General features: G+C 49.1%; 6 protein-coding genes across 6 annotated transcripts; 4 read left to right on the top strand and 2 right to left on the bottom strand.

Moving 5' to 3' along the window:
- Positions 1-84: 84 nt before the first annotated feature.
- Positions 85-2,275, top strand: EURHEDRAFT_413906 (putative beta-ketoacyl synthase (Cem1)). The gene is made up of 10 exons (XM_040782283.1): positions 85-212; positions 276-310; positions 362-443; positions 592-758; positions 846-959; positions 1,010-1,081; positions 1,140-1,226; positions 1,277-1,543; positions 1,592-1,960; positions 2,015-2,275. Exons 3-10 carry the CDS (start codon positions 392-394, stop codon positions 2,177-2,179), a joined length of 1,293 nt encoding a protein of 430 aa, XP_040637588.1. The 5' UTR covers positions 85-212; positions 276-310; positions 362-391; the 3' UTR covers positions 2,180-2,275.
- Positions 2,276-5,349: 3,074 nt separating this feature from the next.
- EURHEDRAFT_413902 (deubiquitination module subunit SGF73) lies at positions 5,350-7,165 on the top strand. Its single transcript, XM_040782282.1, has 4 exons — positions 5,350-5,541; positions 5,610-5,714; positions 5,782-6,417; positions 6,472-7,165. Exons 1-4 carry the CDS (start codon positions 5,514-5,516, stop codon positions 6,867-6,869), a joined length of 1,167 nt encoding a protein of 388 aa, XP_040637587.1. The 5' UTR covers positions 5,350-5,513; the 3' UTR covers positions 6,870-7,165.
- Positions 7,166-7,307: 142 nt separating this feature from the next.
- Positions 7,308-9,236, top strand: EURHEDRAFT_413901 (mRNA guanylyltransferase). The gene has a single exon (XM_040782281.1). The coding sequence runs from the start codon at positions 7,525-7,527 to the stop codon at positions 8,752-8,754; it is 1,230 nt and encodes a 409-aa protein (XP_040637586.1). The 5' UTR covers positions 7,308-7,524; the 3' UTR covers positions 8,755-9,236.
- A 960-nt stretch (positions 9,237-10,196) lies between these two features.
- On the bottom strand, positions 10,197-12,101 carry EURHEDRAFT_413898 (dolichyl-diphosphooligosaccharide--protein glycotransferase subunit OST1). Its single transcript, XM_040782280.1, has 3 exons — positions 11,670-12,101; positions 10,501-11,545; positions 10,197-10,431 (listed from the first exon to the last, which is right to left on the bottom strand). The coding sequence occupies exons 1-3, from the start codon at positions 12,002-12,004 to the stop codon at positions 10,306-10,308; spliced, it is 1,506 nt and encodes a 501-aa protein (XP_040637585.1). The 5' UTR covers positions 12,005-12,101; the 3' UTR covers positions 10,197-10,305.
- A 196-nt stretch (positions 12,102-12,297) lies between these two features.
- On the top strand, positions 12,298-15,005 carry EURHEDRAFT_459276 (pseudouridine-5'-phosphate glycosidase/carbohydrate kinase family protein; the record flags this gene model as incomplete). Its single annotated transcript, XM_040784566.1, has 7 exons — positions 12,298-12,490; positions 12,547-12,755; positions 12,810-12,909; positions 12,968-13,009; positions 13,063-13,293; positions 13,356-13,649; positions 13,705-15,005. The coding sequence occupies 7 exons, from the start codon at positions 12,298-12,300 to the stop codon at positions 15,003-15,005; spliced, it is 2,370 nt and encodes a 789-aa protein (XP_040637584.1).
- An 801-nt stretch (positions 15,006-15,806) lies between these two features.
- Positions 15,807-17,479, bottom strand: EURHEDRAFT_503436 (dienelactone hydrolase). The gene is made up of 3 exons (XM_040785794.1): positions 17,008-17,479; positions 16,328-16,951; positions 15,807-16,274 (listed from the first exon to the last, which is right to left on the bottom strand). The coding sequence occupies exons 1-3, from the start codon at positions 17,312-17,314 to the stop codon at positions 15,853-15,855; spliced, it is 1,353 nt and encodes a 450-aa protein (XP_040637583.1). The 5' UTR covers positions 17,315-17,479; the 3' UTR covers positions 15,807-15,852.
- Positions 17,480-17,536: the final 57 nt, after the last annotated feature.

Raw genomic sequence — 17,536 nt, 5'->3', positions numbered from 1 at the left:
CGTATCTCAGTACTATCTCCGTCTACTCCGCAGACCACACACATTTTTATCAATTTATCTCCACGAACTTCCCAAAAAACAACAGATCACTTTAATTGCCCCGCCGGGATCGAGCCGAGACGAGTCGCCGTTGGACTAGAGAGACCGTGGTTCGGCCGCGATTAGTTATCTTACGTTATTTCACTTAAGAAGTCAGGGTAAAGAAAAAAAAAGTGGGTGTGACATCGTGCAGAGTTTCCCCTTTGGGATGGATGGCACTGACTGTACTGCTGCAGGACGGGGGTTACTTTTAACTGCTGGACTGGGTATAGTATGTTTTTGTGTTCTACTGCAAGTACATGTTAACTTAATTGATTGATAGGATGCCAATACTGTCACTGTCACCGCGAGTATGCGCCGTGTTGTCGTGACGGGTTTAGGTGCCGTGACGCCGCTGGGTGTCGGTATGTATACCCCATTCTATGTCATTCTATAGCAATCGTCCGATTGTATAACTTCTCCACTACCCAGAAGGGAAAGTCCTTCAGATACCGTACACACACTCGGTTTTACAAAGTAACACATACAAAACACAGATCGCTGACGGAACAGGAATCCGCCACACATGGTCCCGCCTCCTAGATAACCACTGCGGCATTGTCAACGTCCGCAATCGAGATCCCCGTTTCACAGATTTGCCATGCCAGGTTGCTGCTGTTGTACCGTCGGGGAGTCGGAGGGATGGTGGATGGGTGGCGAATGAGTGGGTGAACCGGGATGTAAGTGTCTTACTCTTTACACGAGTTAAGTTGATGCTGGGGTGTGATGCTGGGTTGGTGGTACGCTGGATGCTTATGATAGTATAGGAGGAGAGAAAAATGGCGCGGTTCGCGCAGTATGCTATGGCTGCTACTGAGGAGGCGTTGGAGGATGCTGGGTGGAGGCCTAGCACGGAGGATGCTGAGGAGAGGGAGATGACAGTATGCCTTTTTCTCTGACGGTCTGCTTTGGGAAGGCTAATAAATGGCAGGGAATCTGTCTTGGATCGGGGATTGGGAATTTCGATGAGATTTATGATACTGTGATTGCTTATGATAGGGGAGTGAGTTTCGTCTATCGCCGTTCTTGAATGTAGTAAAAACAAACTGACACGAGAACAGGGTTACAGAAAGGTTTCGCCACTGTTCGTCCCCAGGATATTAATCAATCTTGGGGCAGGGCATATATCCATGAAATATGGATTCATGGTAAGTCCGTTCGAGAACAGCCCATATTAATCCAAATGCTAAAGATATAGGGCCCCAACCACGCCGCAACAACAGCATGCACAACCGGGGCCCATTCCATCGGCGACGCAGCTCGCTTCATTTCCTGCGGAGATGCAAATGTCATGGTAGCTGGGGGTGCGGAATCGTGTATTCACCCACTGGCAATTGGCGGGTTCGCACGAGCACGCAGTCTGGCAACAGATTACAATGATGCCCCGGAAAAAGCGTCGAGACCATTTGATGCAGACCGCAACGGGTTTGTAGTTGGCGAGGGTGCCGCCATGGTTGTTCTCGAGGTTCGGTCCTTTCTCTTCTTTTCTGACTGCAGGTCTAACTAGTGAAAGGAACTCGAACACGCCAAATCCCGCAACGCCCCCATCTACGCCGAACTAAAAGGCTACGGCTGCACCGGCGACGCCTATCACATGACTGCGCCCCGCGAAAACGGCGAAGGTGCATTAATGGCCATGAGAAAGGCACTCCGGAATGCAAGCCTGCCTCCGTCGATAGTGGACTATGTGAACGCCCACGCAACATCAACGTCTATCGGTGACGCAGCAGAGAACGCTGCTATAAAGTCTCTTCTTCTTGGGCCTGGAGGAAAACAGAAGGCATCTGAGGTTAATATTAGCAGTACGAAGGGTGCTGTCGGGCATTTGTTGGGTGGTGCTGGTGCTGTGGAGGCGGTTTTTACGGTTCTTGCTATTCACAAGGTACCCTCTCCCCTCCAAATTGCGTTAGAGAAGAAGGCTTGCTGACGATAATAGAACGTGATGCCCCCGACTATTAACCTGGAGAGATTGGGAGATGGTTTCGATTGTAATTATGCGGCGAATCAGGCGCAGGAGAGGGATATTGGGGTCGCGTTGACGAATAGTTTTGGGTTTGGGGGGACGAATAGTAGTCTTTGTTTTGCAAGGTTAAGGGATTGATATGGTGGATCTGGGGTGGTTGAAATTAGGCTGTATAATAGTGGTGTCTTTAATATTGCACAAGCCCATTCATCCCGGATCATAAGGATCCGGTGCTCCTTGAAAGAATGGTTGAAGCCAGACTTGTAAAAGCAGGGTTTAGGAATGGCCAAACGGACCGGGCCTTCAGGTCATACTAAAGTAATGTCTAGATGCTAGGGTTACCGGTAAATCATAAGGTATCATAATCATGCAGAGACAAGGTTGCAAAAAGATAATATGGAATGGACTTGATTTCACCGTTACATGAGAAGAAATCTATACTAATACACAAAGGGCGAAGAGACCAACACTTCAACCTGCCAATCTTCAATCATCTACTCGCACAACCGCAGATACTTATGCCAGTTCTCATTAGTCTCCCACATATGAAGCGTTTTCACATCGGAATAGAGATTCAGAACACGGATTATCGTGCGCGATTCGAGGATTTGGTGGGCGTATGAGAAGTCGACCCCGTATCATGGGCGAAAGGCATCTATCTCGGTGCAGGATTTAGGGAAAGGGATTATCAGTAGGCCTCGGATTCGGATTATATCGGCTTCTATGGAGTATACGCCGGCCCATGTGCGGGTTTCTGGGGCAAACGGGAACATAGAAGCTGGTACAGACTTGGAAGCGGGTGCTGGTCCTGGTCCAGACGCAGACGAAAATGAAGAAGCACTGTAAAGTGGAGGTTTCTGGCGTTCGAGTTCCAGTTGGCGAAATTAAAATTGACCACGTTTGCAATCCTCTCGCTTGGCGACTATATCAATGTGTAAGGGTCGTGATTTCTAGGGTTTTCAGCTCTTGTTTTCGGTTTCGCAAAAACATGATGGGCGACTCTTGTGGTTTGGTGTCTGTCGGCTTGGAAATACAAACGGCGTTGGTATGACCTCTCATCATAGGATGATAGATAATCGTATGTCTATTATCTGTTGATCTTTTCCAAATACCACGAAGTGTGTCTCAATGTGCGTTGGTATAGATTGTATCCAGTCAATGATGTGGCCCAGACACTCGTAATCTATCAAAGCTCGTCGGACAAAGTCACCATACCATGCATCCCGCACTTCCAGAGATGAAGATGAGAAGAGCCCAATATATTTGGCTGTCAGGGTCATAGATCTTTCTGTCGTGCTAGCTTCTGGAAGCTAGGGTCCGTTATCAGAGCGCATCAGAGGCTAAAAATGATGTAGACCAGCGTAGTTATAATGATGGACGGACGTTCTGGTTTGATCCGGTTGTCAGCTTGCGTTTACTTGGAGGGTTGCTTTGTAGCATCAACATCCAAATTCAAATGTTTTTTTTATCGGCGTCATTCATGGGAACGTGGAAGATTGTTATCTCGAGGTTCTCGCCTGAGCCAAGATTCGAAGGGTAAGGGATTGTTGGATAGGATAGATCTCGTACTGAATCCCCGCATGCGGTAGCAAATGGTGAAATTAATTGATGAGCGCGCTCTCGCACTGTGTTAGCTTTCAAAATCTTGAAAATGTTGGTTATCTTACAACGTCTAGCTTTTTAGGTCATAGGGCACATACCAATAAACAAGTAAATACCACTGCACCGCCCAACCTTATGCCTGTCTATACTCCATCAAAGTATAGGACAATGCCCTAATTTTGAGAGTTCCATCCGGAGATCCTGTAACAGCTACGTTTCATGGGTGTCCTCTGTGTGCAGGTCGAAGGTAACGATTTTCAAGAAGCGATTATCTGACGCATCCGCTAGCAAGGGAAAGGCGTGCTGGCTAATGATTCCCATAGAGTACCAAACAGCGGCTGGAACGGTACATACAAATTGTCCCCATCTTGCTTGATTTACCGACTCGATATGGAGAGTCTGCTGAATGGGCCTATTTATCAGTGTTTTTCACGTTGGCTATCGAGTCACTGGTGCGTTCAGAACTGGGTGCTAGTAATTTACTTGCATAGGCGTCGAAGGAAAAGCCCATTCATGAAGCTTCTCAGCCTTCCTGAAACAAACTTCTTAGTGGGTTGGTAATTCTAGCGATGACAGCACTCGCCTGTCGAGAAAGGCCCGTGATTTTATTGGAGATGTTGTTAGCACTGTTTTCGAACAGTTGCTGCAAACCGTCCAGTCCATCCCTAGTTGACCCCTAGAAAAAAAAGTCGGTAAAGCATATATCCTCGGTTTTGTAGTCCTCTTCGATATAGACTCCGCATGATGCTATCAATCTTATGTAGCCATTCCATCCTTCATAACCTGATGAAAAATCGTATCTCACTGGGCCGTGAACCTCTTTACACTCCGAAACACCGCTAGTTAAGTCGATAGAATTAGGGTGGAACCAAAAGGAAACGACTTCCAGGTTACAGTCTAAATCCATGAAATTGAAGGATAAGCTCAATCGAAGGCATCGGTTGAACAGACCTGATGACATGTAACCAAGCAACATGCTAAAGCCCATAGAGCATTGGAACTGTTCCCATGCCAGTCCGCTGTTCTACTGGATCAATAAAAGAATGCACTAAGCTGGATTGTGGCTCACTGGTGCCCGGTGCAAATTCTAGAAGCCAGGTATCATTGAGACGCATTCCAAAGAATTTCGCCAAAGAGTAGATATGGATTGTGATTGGTCATTCACACCCACGCTTAGATAGAAACTTAACTGTTATATACTGACAACTGGAGTCGGGGCTCAGTTAGAGTCTATTTATGGATCGCACGGAAGGCCAGCGACAGATGGCTTCGTTTGACAAGACTGTTCCTGGGAAGTTGGGTATGGCATGGCATTCTGTAGTGAGCCACTTATCGTTCAACTTGGCACAATCCAACAAGCACATTGTGGGTTACTATAGCATTTCAGCAACATAAATACGTATTAACAGTTAGCAGAAACATGATCAGTCATAGCAAACAGGGGATTAGTCGCTAGCTGCAGCCCTACCCCGGACAATGAAACAAATTCTTTGAAGCCTGCAGACTTAATACTGTCTTAATAATACATTCTTTTGCGTCATTGTGAGTTTGCTGGCGAAGATATCGATATAGTTACCTTCCTTTCATGCATAAGAACGGTAATGTACTCCGAGTAGGGCCCGACGTAGGCATCAGAACGGCACGTGACTGAACCGACTTGCTGCGGAGTCGGACGGCCGCCTTAGATGGCGCAACGCAACGCTGCCGGTCAGGACGAACAGCACCATTTATTTTTATTTCTATATACTGAAGATTCAAATATAAAGGACGGTCGAACAAATCCCTCTTTTTGCTGGGATTGCAGGGTAGTAGCAACGTCACGAGTCCGGCCAGAACCCCTGTCATCCTCGCTTTCTGGTTCGCGTGAATCATGGCGGCCAACGGTGATAATGGCAGAGGTAACATCTCTTTTCTTTTCGCATTCGTGGCTTGCAACTGTGGTCATGCTAATATAGATTTCGAGCAGTAGGAGGAAGCTTGGTCGATGCATCGGGTTACAAGTTTGCGGACAAGGATACGAAACCCGGGAAGATTAAATTAAAGAAGCCGGTCAAAAAATCTAAGAAAGATGGTGCGTTTCTCTAAGTTTGATTTGCAATGATGCTTGAAGGGTGATGTTGTTGATACCATAGTTATAGATGTCCGACCCGCAACCTCACCCAAAGCATCCCCCATTCTCCCCGGTCTAGACGAGAAGACGATGGCGGCGTTTCCCACAGGCAAACCGCGCGAAGAAGACCATATCGAATCAGTGATTTGCAAAACGTGCAAGCGGCCGATTTTGAAGCAGGCCGCAGTCGACCACATCCGCGGCTGTCTGAAGGCGAAACAAGAAAAGGCGCGCAAAAAGAAGGAGGCGCGCGATGCGGCGAACCGGGCGAAGGAGAAGATCGACGGGAAGGACGACGATGACGACAAGGATGGTGACGATGCGATGAAGGGACAGAAGAGTGCGAAGAAGAGTGCCGTGAAGGGGATGGCAGAGGATGGAACGAAGAAGGGGAAGAAGCGGAAGACGGACGAGGATGATAAGGATAAGGAACCGAAGAAGAAGAAGAAAAAGGAGGAACCGAAACCCAAGGTGCCCAAGCCCAAGGGACCGGTCGATGTTGAGAAGCAGTGCGGTGTAACGCTACCGAATGGAGCTCAGTGTGCGCGGTCGTTGACTTGTAAGAGTCATTCAATGGGTGCGAAGCGTGGTGTTCCTGGTCGGTCGTTACCGTATGATATGTTGTTGCAGGCGTATCAGAAAAAGAATCAAGCTCGGCAGCAGAGTAAGTCATTTTCTTCTCTTTTCATGGGGCGCGCTTTGCTAATGTGAACTACAGAGGCCGCTATCGATGCCAATGCTCCATTACAAGACGAGATGGAAAACAATGGCCCCGTGGATTCGGACGAAGAAAAAGACAATGTCATGGCCGCTATAGGCCGTTCCAACCCTCAACCACTCGTCACCCATACAGTCATCACAACCAAGAACAAATATCGCTATGTCCGCATCAAAGAGATGTTATCCAATGCCCTGGGCGGTGCCCGTGGTGGTGGACTCTTCTCAACTGGGGATAATCCCCCAATAGACGGAGGGAACCTATTTCAACCAGATGACTCCAGCCTTCTGGACTCTCCCTTCGCCAACGAGGCTGCGGATAATACTACCACTACTGATGTGACAAATGATCAATCTTCAGCATCAGTGCCTGGAAATTCGATAACTGCAACTTCCTAGAAGTTTGTCAGTTGCCGTCATTGGTGACTGGGGTCTTACGAGATTACGCGTGACGATACGGCGTTCATACATTTATTTCTTTTCTCACATGAGCCTAGGTCTTGGGTCATCGGGGTTGGCGTCTATATTGCAATTTTGGATACATTTGGTTGGGTCTATATTCATATGATACCCCTAAGATACTACTATATCTCTTGCGATTTAGTTTTCAATGTCTTGTTTTAGTATTGACATATTTGCGCGCACACACACACACACACACAATGTACTTTAATATCCTTATACGCTAAATAACAGTTATTTTTACCAAATTATCACTTATTGCTTGTGTGTAGCGTCGAAGGGTGGGCGCATTTTCCAAATAAGGAATGCGTATGCCTCAGGCAAGTGATCGACATTTGACGCCGCGGCATCGAACCATGAGGCCATCTCCATCTCCATCCATTTTCACCTCCTCTCGCTATCTACAACACACAGTCCTGTCAATTATTCGCGCACTCTAATCTTTCGACACCTCTTCTTTCGACTTCCGCCGTGAATTCGCGCCTACGGGCGACAGCCGTCCTGACTTGCCTCCGAACTTCCTACGTCCCTCGAATCAGAAAACAATCGCCCTCTTTCGCTCCATCGCTCCTAACATCTCCATATAAACACAATGTCCAACTCCGTCCCCGACCTAGATGCTGTTGGCATCAAAGCTGAACCAGATCTAGCCGACCAGTTCCGCCGCGAAGTCGCCGCCCTCCTAGGTCGCAACAACTTAAACTTCCCGGGAGCGCAACCAGTCAGCTTCTCGACGAAACACCTCCTCGAACTTCAACGCGAGGACTACTACGTATGCGAAAAGACAGATGGGATCCGGTGTCTAATGTACTTTGCGCGCGGGGACCCGGACTCCGATACCCCGGAGATTCACTACCTGATCGACCGCAAGAATGACTACCGATTCGTGCCGGGGCTGCATTTCCCTAGACCGGGGGATAAGAGCTTTCAGTCGTACCACGTGGATACACTAGTGGATGGAGAGTTGGTGAATGATACGTATGATGATGGGACGCAGCAACTCAAGTATCTCGTGTTTGATTGTTTGGTGTTGGATGGACAGGCTTTGATGCATCGTACGCTGGACAAGCGATTGGCGTATTTCAAGGAGAACGTCCTCAAGCCATACAGGGCGATGTACGAAAAGTTTCCAGAAGAGAAGCAGCACCGCGTTTTTGTTGTAGAGGACAAGTCAACCCAGGTCAGCTACGGAATCGAGATGATGTTCCGCGATATCATCCCCAGGGTCAAGCGCATCCACGGCAACGACGGCTTGATCTTCACCTGTCGCAGTACGCCCTACCGTATTGGTACAGACGAGCATATCCTCAAATGGAAGCCGCCTGCTGAAAACACCATCGACTTCCGCATGCGCCTCGAGTTCCCGTTCCTCGAACCAGACTCGGACGATGAAGCGGATGGTATCACGCAGCCGTACCGTGACTACGACGCAATCCCTATATTTCACCTCTTCGTTATGCACAGCTCGAACGATTACCGTCCATTCGGTGAATTGTACGTGACCCCGGCTGAATGGGAAGATTTGAAGGCCCTCGGGCAGCCGCTCGATGATACGATTGTCGAATGTGCAAAGGATGAAGAAGGTCGCTGGCGTTTTCACCGCCTCCGTGATGATAAAATGGATGCGAATCATGTCTCTACTGTCCAGAAGGTCCTTGAGAGTATCGAGGACCGCGTGACGGAAGATGACCTCATTCGCGCTGCAGGCGCTATCAAGACTGCCTGGAAGAAACGCCAGGCTACACAGCATGCTCCTTCAGATGTGAGAGGGAGACCTATGCCGCCTGCTGCGAATGGGGTTAAGAGGAAACTGGAAGAATGATATTCACTTCTTTTACTTTCTTTTGGTGCATCTTTTTCTCGCGGCGTACGGCGTTTGTTACTAAGTTTTGTACAATCTAGAATGGTGGGATAGGATAGGACTAGCAGATGGGAAGCATTCTACGGTGTCCGGACTTTTTGTTATAATCCTCGAAGTGTGATTAACCTCCACGCACGCTGTTTATACATGGTTACTCGGGATCCCGACTCTCCTAAGTCCAAGAAGTAATAACCTCATTCGAAACCCTCATGATCATCACAACTGGAATCATATATAAACAAAGTCAGTACCGTTCATAGCATTCTAGCCGTGATGATGTGGATACATACCTTTTTATGCAATTTCGATATCAGCACCATTCAGCATCTGATATGCCAGACTCAACCCTACCGCCCAACCAGTCCGTCCTGTAAGGAACCGGAAACCCTTGTGTCTTGCCTTGTTTTGTCAAGACAGTAGCACTCAAGTATGGTGCCACAGTCCAGCCCAGTCAGTCGGCCGGGAGCATTGACTAGGTCTCATCGACGTTATACTGCGGTGATTCCTGTGCTGCTACCAGCTTCCCTCCAGGACCAGGCCCTATGAAGTGTTAGCAAAACTAGGAAGTTGGAGTTTGACTCTTTAACGCAGGTTCGACAAGTGACGATGCCAATGACAAGCATCAGTACTGTCGCAAGCCCAATCTTACCGTCCGATCAGACCTCCTTACGAGGAAAACTGGCCAATGATCCTCGTAGTCCAGGATGGTCAGTCAGCCGGGAACATTAACTAGATCTCATCCACATTATGCTACGGTGATTCCTGTGCTGCTCCAGCTGCCCATCAAGGGCCATGTGTACAATACAAAATACTATAAAGAGTGTGAGTTTCCCAAGCCCAACCCTTCCCCTGGTTAATCTTTCTTACGAGGGGAATATTGGCTACTGCCCTCTCGCCTATAATGATTTGTATGCTGGAAAAGTATTTACTAGGTCTCATCAATTTTACTGGTGATCCCTGTGCTGCTTACCAACCTTCCGCCAAGAGCCTTGAAATGTATTATGATATGCATCTCTCACAGCATCTGATATCCCAAACCCAACCCTATCGCCCAAGCAGTCTTTCCTACGAGACAGTGCCCTTTTAGTCCAGCCTGATCAGTCGACCGGAAAACATTGATTAGGTTTCAGCCACAAAATGTGATGGTTCCTGTGCTGCTTACTGGCCTCCCGCCAAGGACCATCCGGGACCAGGGTGGCGATGGAAGACGAGGATGCTGAGGAAAAGAAAAATTGATAGAGTTGCAAGAAAGAAGAATGAGAGAGGAAGAAGAGAGAAGAGGACGGCTAATTTATAGCAAGGCAGAAGGCAGAAAGTTGTGGGAGGCAGCAGCATCTCATGTCAAGGCGACAAGCCATGAATGCCGGTTTACCCGGTTTACTATGATTTTACAAAGATAGAGACTCGATATGACCGTCTGAATTTCAATAATAGTTTGCGAGGCACTTCATTTTGGTATAAGCTGCGCTGGACGATAAAACACAAATAATACACGCCCGTATATATGAATATCTACCGCTTCCTGATACTAACATCGATATTTCCGATGAACCACGCAGCAGCAAAAACAGCCAATAGACCGGCTGTGATGGTAAACGGTTTGCGCAGTCCATCCAACAGGGTGTAATCGTAAGTGACCTACAGTCATTAGCACGGCACTCCGGGGGAAAAAAAGAAAAGAAAAAATAACAATTGGAGCAAACTTACCACAAGCTGAGAATCACGAGCCTCGTCAGAGAGATTCTCCGCTTCCAGGGTCAATACTGTCCGGCCCAGTGTGTCCATGTAGGTCTTGTAGTCGGACAGGTGAGACCGAATCTGGTTGGGACCTGGAAGGCCATTGCTGGCAGATCCTTCCACCAACTCATACTTGACATTCCGAGATCCTTCAGGAAGAATCAAGCGGACAACAACATTCTCGTATTGGGCACCCTCGGGGGCCTTGGGACCCTCGATGAACGGCACTTTCAGGACATAAGAGTCCGCACCAGTTACCGCGCGGCGTAGGAAAGAGGCCAGATCATTGTTCCAACCGATCCGGAAGCTGTAGTTCCAGCCACCAAAGATGGGGTACCGAAAACGAAGCTCCAGGTGCGCGTCGCGGTTAGGCTTTCCAGGACGGTACCGACTCGTGGAAACGTTGCCGACATCATCGATGAAGTAGGGATCGACCGAACCGGCCTTGAGCGGGTACTTGAGCTCGCGCAATGCAGAAGAGGGCAAATTCTGATAGCTGCTAATGGTCCACTCCACACGCGAAAACTGGCTCGTCAATTCGGAGCCATTGTTGCGCAGCCAGTATCGTTCCTCTGTTGCCAGGTTACCACCCCAGTGGGACACTTCCAGGTCGCGTTCCAACAGAGAAGCCGTGATAATAGGGTTGGTGAACTCGTAGCGAACGGTGATCGGGTAGGTCGTTCCCGGTGCAACCTTCGAAGTATCATAGGGACCGTATGTGAATGTTGCGCCCTGGCGTTCGGGGTCGGAGCCCGAGCTAGTCTTCAGACCCTCAGTGACAGTAAAGTCAGGAACCTTCGTGCTAGGAAACTTCAGTTTCGTCTTCTGGGTAACGGTGGGGTAGGCCGAAATCGTAAAGCCGGAGAAGGAGTAGGAAAGGAATTGACGGTCAGACTGTTCGATGGTGGCCGGACGTGGGTTAAGGGAATTGAGAAGGGTGTACGAGATTCCCAGAGTGATTTGCGACTTGGGAGCGAGAGGTTCCGGGAAATGAATGACAAAGTATTCGAGGTCGCTGTTATAGAAAGAGAACATCATTAGCTTCAATAGTCCAAGCAATCAAGCTTGTGTAGCCCCAATCAAGCAACCGTGGCATCGCCATCAACATCACCCATTGGCACCAATGTAGGCATACTCACCTGCGGAAATCAAGTTCGACAGCTTCCACATTGAACCTTCCCTTCTCTACTGCCTTCTTATCTCTCACTTCCAGACTTCCAACCTTGTCAAACACGTCCGATGAGAATGGCAGATAGTAGTCACTCTGCGGCTGCTTGCCCACGTTCTCCACGACCACATTAACCGTCTCCCGAACATAGCCCTTTTCCAGATTCGTGTGCCGAACCAGATTCGTATTCTTGAACACTTGCGGGGGGTTGAATTCGCTGATCGCAGCGACTCGCTCGTCGGCGCATACTACGCTGCTGGGCAGTAGTAGCCCACAGAGCGCAGTGACTGCGGTAAAAAGCCTCATTGCAACTATGGGCGGTCCTCAATCAGACCGACCAGAATCTCACCAAGAGAGAATAAGATAAGTTGAAGGAGAGTTGATTGAGGGATGGGAGTGGGCAGAAGAGCTGCTGAGGTGTCTGTATCCCAATACGGTAATTACACCATGGAGCTGTACGGTGGCCGCAGCGGCCAAATGCGCTGCGCTTATCGCCGATGGATATCAATACCACTTTTCTATCACTCTCATATCCCTTAGCTCGGTTTCTTTTGCTTGGTTTTCAAGGAGAGCTTCATTGTCTTCTTGTTATTCTTACGATGCTGGCGACACGAGCTGCTGCCCGTCTTTGCGGCAGGACAACTAGAGTGTCGGCCGCAAGAGGCCCTCGTTCCACTCGATGCTATCATGATTTCGGACAAAGCAAGTTCCTGAAGGTGTCAGAGGAGATCCGTGATGCTGTAGCTACAGGGAAGCCTGTTGTGGCATTGGAATCTACGATTTATACTCACGGTACGTGTATCCGAAATGGTATTCGGTAGCGAACCCTCGGCTGAGCAAAATCCCAGGATTTCCATACCCTGAAAGCGTTGCCCTTGCATCGTTGCTTGAATCTGTCGTCAGAGTCAACGGAGGCGTTCCGGCTACTATTGGCATCCTCGATGGCGTGGCACGAGTTGGACTGGACGCTGAAGAGCTCATTGAATTGGCATCGACCGCTGAGAAAAAGAATGCACTCAAGGTGTCCCGTCGGGACCTGGGTTATATCTGCGGCCTGGTATATGACGCCTTAACCTGGATAATCATATGCATAAAGACTAATATTCATCAGGGTCTGGCCGGAACGCCACTTCATGGCGGTACAACCGTTTCGGGCACAATGATGCTTGCGCACATGGCCGGGATTAAGGTGTTTGGAACTGGTGGATTAGGTATGCTCTCGCCATATACGCCTATCTTGCTTCTCATGTTAGTAGCTAACTTGGAAAGGTGGCGTTCACCGGGGCGGAGAAAACTCGATGGATATTTCTGGTATGTGCAACCACGAATGAGATCTATGACCGGGATGCTAATACACAGATCAGCGGATCTCACTGAGCTGGGTCGTACCCCAGTGGCTGTTATTAGCTCGGGGTGCAAGAGCTTCCTGGATATCCCTCGAACCCTGGAATATCTTGAAACCGAAGGAGTCTGTGTCGGAACTTTTGCAGATGGCAGACAGGGCTCCGTGGACTTCCCTGCATTCTTCACAAGGGACAGCGGAATCAAGAGCCCCAAGGTTATTCAAGACGAAGCAGAAGCTGCTGCCATTATTTGTACGTTCTTTACGATTCCACTCCGGTCCGTTGGAGTTTCTTGCACCTCTAACACCACCCAGATGCGCAAAGCAAGCTCGCTGTCTCATCAGGCATCCATTTCGCCAACCCGGTGCCGCTTCAACAGTCGATTCCAAAAGAGGATTTGGATGCGATCATTGACGAGGCGCTCCATCTGGCGCAAGTGGAAGGCTTCCAAGGAAGCGATAACACACCCTTTGTACTAGCTAAGATCAAAGAGTTGAGCGGTGGAAAGAGTGTGGTCGCCAATCGGACACTGGTCGAGGCAAACGTGGAGCGAGCAGCCAAGGTAGCTGTAGAGCTTTCAAAACTGGAGCAGTCGGACAAAGGACAAAGTGATCGGTGAGTGCATTGTCGATAAACAGGCTTGGATTGTCCCTAATTTCGGAGATTGTCTCATGTATAGACATATGCCAGCAATCCCCGAGACGGTTAAAGCTGACCGCACGGCTTCAGAAGTTAAGTCGAATATGAAACCAGTCCCCGAAGGCGTTCCTGGGGAAGTAGAAAAAGCGGAGGTCCTGGTTGCTGGCTCTCTTGCAATTGACTTTTCGTGTGATTATTTCCCACTTGCGGGAGAGAGCACTACGACTACCACGCCCGTTCCACAAACATCGAACCCAGCCGTCATTGGACAGAGTCTCGGTGGAGTAGGTCATAATGTTGCCATTGCTGCTAGTCGTGTAGGCAGCTCTGTCCTCTTCTGCAGCGTTGTAGGTGATGACTTGAGTGGTCGTGCAGCCTTGTCCGCGCTTCAAGCTGAGAACCTCGCAACTGAAGGGGTCCAAATGCTTTCAGCTTCATCGGGAAGGACAGCACAATATGTCGCTATCAATGACACACATAAGGACCTCGTTGTGGCAATGGCAGACATGGGGATAATGGAGCTACCGGAGGACAAGCTTGATTTTGAGGGATTCTGGGATCCAATTATCGGCCGCACAAAGCCTCGATGGGTGGTAGTCGATGCAAATTGGAGCCCGGCTGTGCTAGCCAAGTGGATTGCAGTGGCTACAAAACACGGTGCCCGCATTGCTTTTGAGCCCGTCTCTACAGCAAAAAGTTGCAGACTGCTTGCCGTCATTCGCGACTCCGATGCTGTTCCCAACAACACCATCAGCCTAGCAGCACCAAATCAACTAGAGCTCTCAACTATGTACATGGCAGCACGTGAGCGCGGTTTACTCGAGTCAGACAACTGGTTCAACGTAATTGACGCCATGGGAATCCCATCCTCAGGTGCCCGCGAACGACTAGTCTTCATGACATCTGCCGACCTCGTCGACCAAGGCATTCCACAACAATCTATCCAGCTCCTCCCATTCATCCCCTGCATCATCACAAAACTAGGCGCGCAGGGCGTCCTTCTCACTCAGCTCCTTCGTGTGGGTGATCCCCGATTGACATCCTCCGAGGCTTCGCCGTACATCTTATCCCGCAGCCTCGGATCCGATCTTGTTGGTGGTGTGTACATGCGTCATTTTCCTCCGGCTGCGGTCCTGGAGCGGGGGGATATTGTGAGCGTGAACGGAGCAGGGGATACGTTACTGGGTGTTATTGTTGCTGGGCTGGCGAAGGGTGCTACCGATAGACAGGTTGAGGATGTTTTGCCTATTGCTCAAGAGGCTAGTTTGAGGACGTTGAAGAGTGCCAGTGGGGTTAGTGATGATCTCGGGGTTCTGGGCCTGTGAGTACTACAATGTGTGCTTGTATAGATTTTGCATAAAAGCGTGTGCACGATTTATCAAACAAGAATATTCATTCAACATCTACTGTATATGTGGCTTGCTACATATGCTGATCCATGCTGGAAAGTGAATAGTCCACCACGTTGCTTTGGTTACGTGACTCTGCTGGGCTATATCAGTGTCCCAACAGGTATGCAGTTACGAAGGCGCCCCTGGATTCCCTGGTTTTCCATTCACTCCTTTCTTCTTACTTCCAAGTTAAGACTATTGCTGTAAAGTTCGGCTTGGTCAGTAGAACATGCATTACAACTCTTTTTTCTTTTTTCTTTTTCTTTTTCTTTTTTTTTTTTTTTTGAAACGGAATAAAGCTATAAAGTTATAGAGCTTCTCTTCAGACTGAATCTTTGTTGCTTTCCGCAATGTCAACGCATTTCCTTAGCTATTCGCGCTCTGGGACCGGAATTGTTGGAATTAGCTATCTATATCAGTCGGGTCAGTATATCTGGACAATAACTTCTCAGCACATCCGGATATTGCGTTGTGTACCTGGTGATACCAGATAAGCAAAGGCATCCAGTCATCACATCCTTCGATTTGACTGTCATGTCTTTACTGGATATACCAGACCACGCTAATGACGCGCCATGATTCAAGACCTTCAGAAGATTGCATATCTATCAGACATCTTGGTTTGCAAGAAAAGTGCAACTGCCTTGTTGGCGCTGACTGGAATTGAGAAAATACTTTTCGACAAAGACACACTTGTCTATTTCATATAGTTATCTACATTCAGAACAAGCATTAACGGTTTAGTCTTATCACCTTTTTATACTCGGAAAATGAGAGAAATTCAAGCACTTAAAATTCCCTCCACCTCCTCCCTCCCGCAAATCGGCAACTTCTCGACATTCCTGTTCTCACCCCTCGTCTTCCCCTTCACTTCAAAACCACCAGGTATCAACCCCGGATCCAACAATCCAATCTGCACAAGCACGCTCGCCTGGTCCCAGTAGACCTGCTGTCGGACCAGCTTCCCAGCGCAGAACGTCCCCGTTAATACGAGGGGAATCTGCACCTTGCGGCTCGTGGGTGGCACGTTCGGTAAAAGCCAGGGAACTTCCTCAGTGTGCTCGAAGGAGAGGAGGACCTCGTCAACGACGCGGTCTGGACCGGTGGTGCGGGATATGAGGCGGAGGTGTTGAGATGGTGGGCCGGAGGGGAAGAAAGTGTTTTTGTGAAAGGTTCTGAGGGTGGATGGGTTGGTTCGTTTTGCTTTCGGCTGTTAGACATAGATGTATCAGTATAGTTAGCGGGTTCAAACATACCTCCAATCAAAGTCGGGACACAATTCACAGTTGGTCCCTCGCTATGATCGTAGCAATAGTGGCTCTCAGGTGCCTCGATACCATTCTCTCCTCCCACTATTACCTCCATGGTGTCACGAGTAGGGGCACCGATTTGCGTCATGCTGTGCCAATGCTTCGCCCATGTCGTCTCGATGTCAGAGACTGTCCAGTTTGGCCCAGGTGCAAAGCTCCTCTTTATGCAATCCAGTGTCCGGCTCCAGGCAAGTTGCGCGTCAATCCGGTCATAGTTCAGTTCCGACTGCTCCGCGAATCCGACATGCGACTCTGGGTAAGAGAAGATATGGCATCGGTGGCGCTTTTTGTCTGGATTGGCTGTGTAGTTCTCGTAAAGAGTTGGGGTCTGGCCATCTGCTAGGTGGATCTGGAGAGGGAGCAGAGAATGAGGGGAGTAGGTTGAGACACCATCAAGTGCACCAGACGGAGGCTCGCATGGAAACAAGTACTCTTGGAACTGGGGGTCATGGGGATCAAAGGGTGGTTCGGGGTAGTAGGCAACTAGAGCGCAGAGTCTGGGGAGCGGATTGGTGGTTGTAGTAGACTGGTGATGAGCTGCCAAGAGCAGATAGGCAGGTTTCCTGTACGCTGATGGAATTAGCTTCTTCCTCTCTTGTGCTTCCTCTTTCCTTGTAGAGACCTACCAACTACCGCATATCTCTCTCCAGGCTCTAGATCATCCTCGAGCTCATTCAACCGGTTTTCAAGATCCTTCCTGGCCCGTTCTAGATCACGACCTCCACCAAGGAATGGTAGGTATTTGACCTTCAATCCCTCAGTCTCGAATTGTCGGATAATAGTCTGGTCGAAGTCCGGAGTGTCGGAGGTCAATATGAGCCGACGAGGAGCTTCATCCTTCTTGCTCCGACCACTTGTCGAACGCGAACGAGACCGCGATACATTGGTACTGTTACTGTGACGACGACGGGCAAAATTAACGAGGCGTTCCATTCTGTGTCTATCAAATCCGGATGGTCCGATAATATCGCAGGGCCAGAAGGAACAGCCGTCACTTTAAGTAACTCGGAGGGAACCATGGTGCCTGCGCATCTGACTCCTGGTCATGCTCTATGACATATGTTAAGGCTCGACAAGAAGCTCGTCCCTTGGCGCAAGGGCAGATTGGTAGTGATGTCAATGATTATTGGCGCGGCGGGCGTTGGCGAGAAGCTC

The sequence above is a fragment of the Aspergillus ruber genome, assembly GCF_000600275.1.
Source record: "Aspergillus ruber CBS 135680 unplaced genomic scaffold scaffold00019, whole genome shotgun sequence".
Taxonomy (NCBI): domain Eukaryota; kingdom Fungi; phylum Ascomycota; class Eurotiomycetes; order Eurotiales; family Aspergillaceae; genus Aspergillus; species Aspergillus ruber.
Note: the sequence above shows the minus strand (reverse complement) of the source record. Positions and strands in the feature narration are given on the sequence as shown.

Excerpts from the sequence above, each read along its gene's own strand:
- EURHEDRAFT_413906 (XM_040782283.1), top strand. The coding sequence starts at position 392 with ATGCGCCGTGTTGTCGTGACGGGTTTAGGTGCCGTGACGCCGCTGGGT. Across the intron at positions 759-845 it reads ATGAGTGGGTGAACCGGGAT|GAGGAGAGAAAAATGGCGCG; the intron begins GTAAGTGTCTTA and ends ATGATAGTATAG. Across the intron at positions 960-1,009 it reads CTGAGGAGAGGGAGATGACA|GGAATCTGTCTTGGATCGGG; the intron begins GTATGCCTTTTT and ends AATAAATGGCAG.
- EURHEDRAFT_413902 (XM_040782282.1), top strand. The coding sequence starts at position 5,514 with ATGGCGGCCAACGGTGATAATGGCAGAG. Across the intron at positions 5,542-5,609 it reads CAACGGTGATAATGGCAGAG|TAGGAGGAAGCTTGGTCGAT; the intron begins GTAACATCTCTT and ends GATTTCGAGCAG. Across the intron at positions 6,418-6,471 it reads GAATCAAGCTCGGCAGCAGA|AGGCCGCTATCGATGCCAAT; the intron begins GTAAGTCATTTT and ends TGTGAACTACAG.
- EURHEDRAFT_413901 (XM_040782281.1), top strand. The coding sequence starts at position 7,525 with ATGTCCAACTCCGTCCCCGACCTAGATGCTGTTGGCATCAAAGCTGAA.
- EURHEDRAFT_413898 (XM_040782280.1), bottom strand. The coding sequence starts at position 12,004 with ATGAGGCTTTTTACCGCAGTCACTGCGCTCTGTGGGCTACTACTGCCC. Across the intron at positions 11,546-11,669 it reads GTCGAACTTGATTTCCGCAG|CGACCTCGAATACTTTGTCA; the intron begins GTGAGTATGCCT and ends TTTCTATAACAG. Across the intron at positions 10,432-10,500 it reads CTCGTGATTCTCAGCTTGTG|GTCACTTACGATTACACCCT; the intron begins GTAAGTTTGCTC and ends TAATGACTGTAG.
- EURHEDRAFT_503436 (XM_040785794.1), bottom strand. The coding sequence starts at position 17,314 with ATGGAACGCCTCGTTAATTTTGCCCGTCGTCGTCACAGTAACAGTACC. Across the intron at positions 16,952-17,007 it reads AGAGAGATATGCGGTAGTTG|CGTACAGGAAACCTGCCTAT; the intron begins GTAGGTCTCTAC and ends TAATTCCATCAG. Across the intron at positions 16,275-16,327 it reads TGTCCCGACTTTGATTGGAG|CAAAACGAACCAACCCATCC; the intron begins GTATGTTTGAAC and ends AACAGCCGAAAG.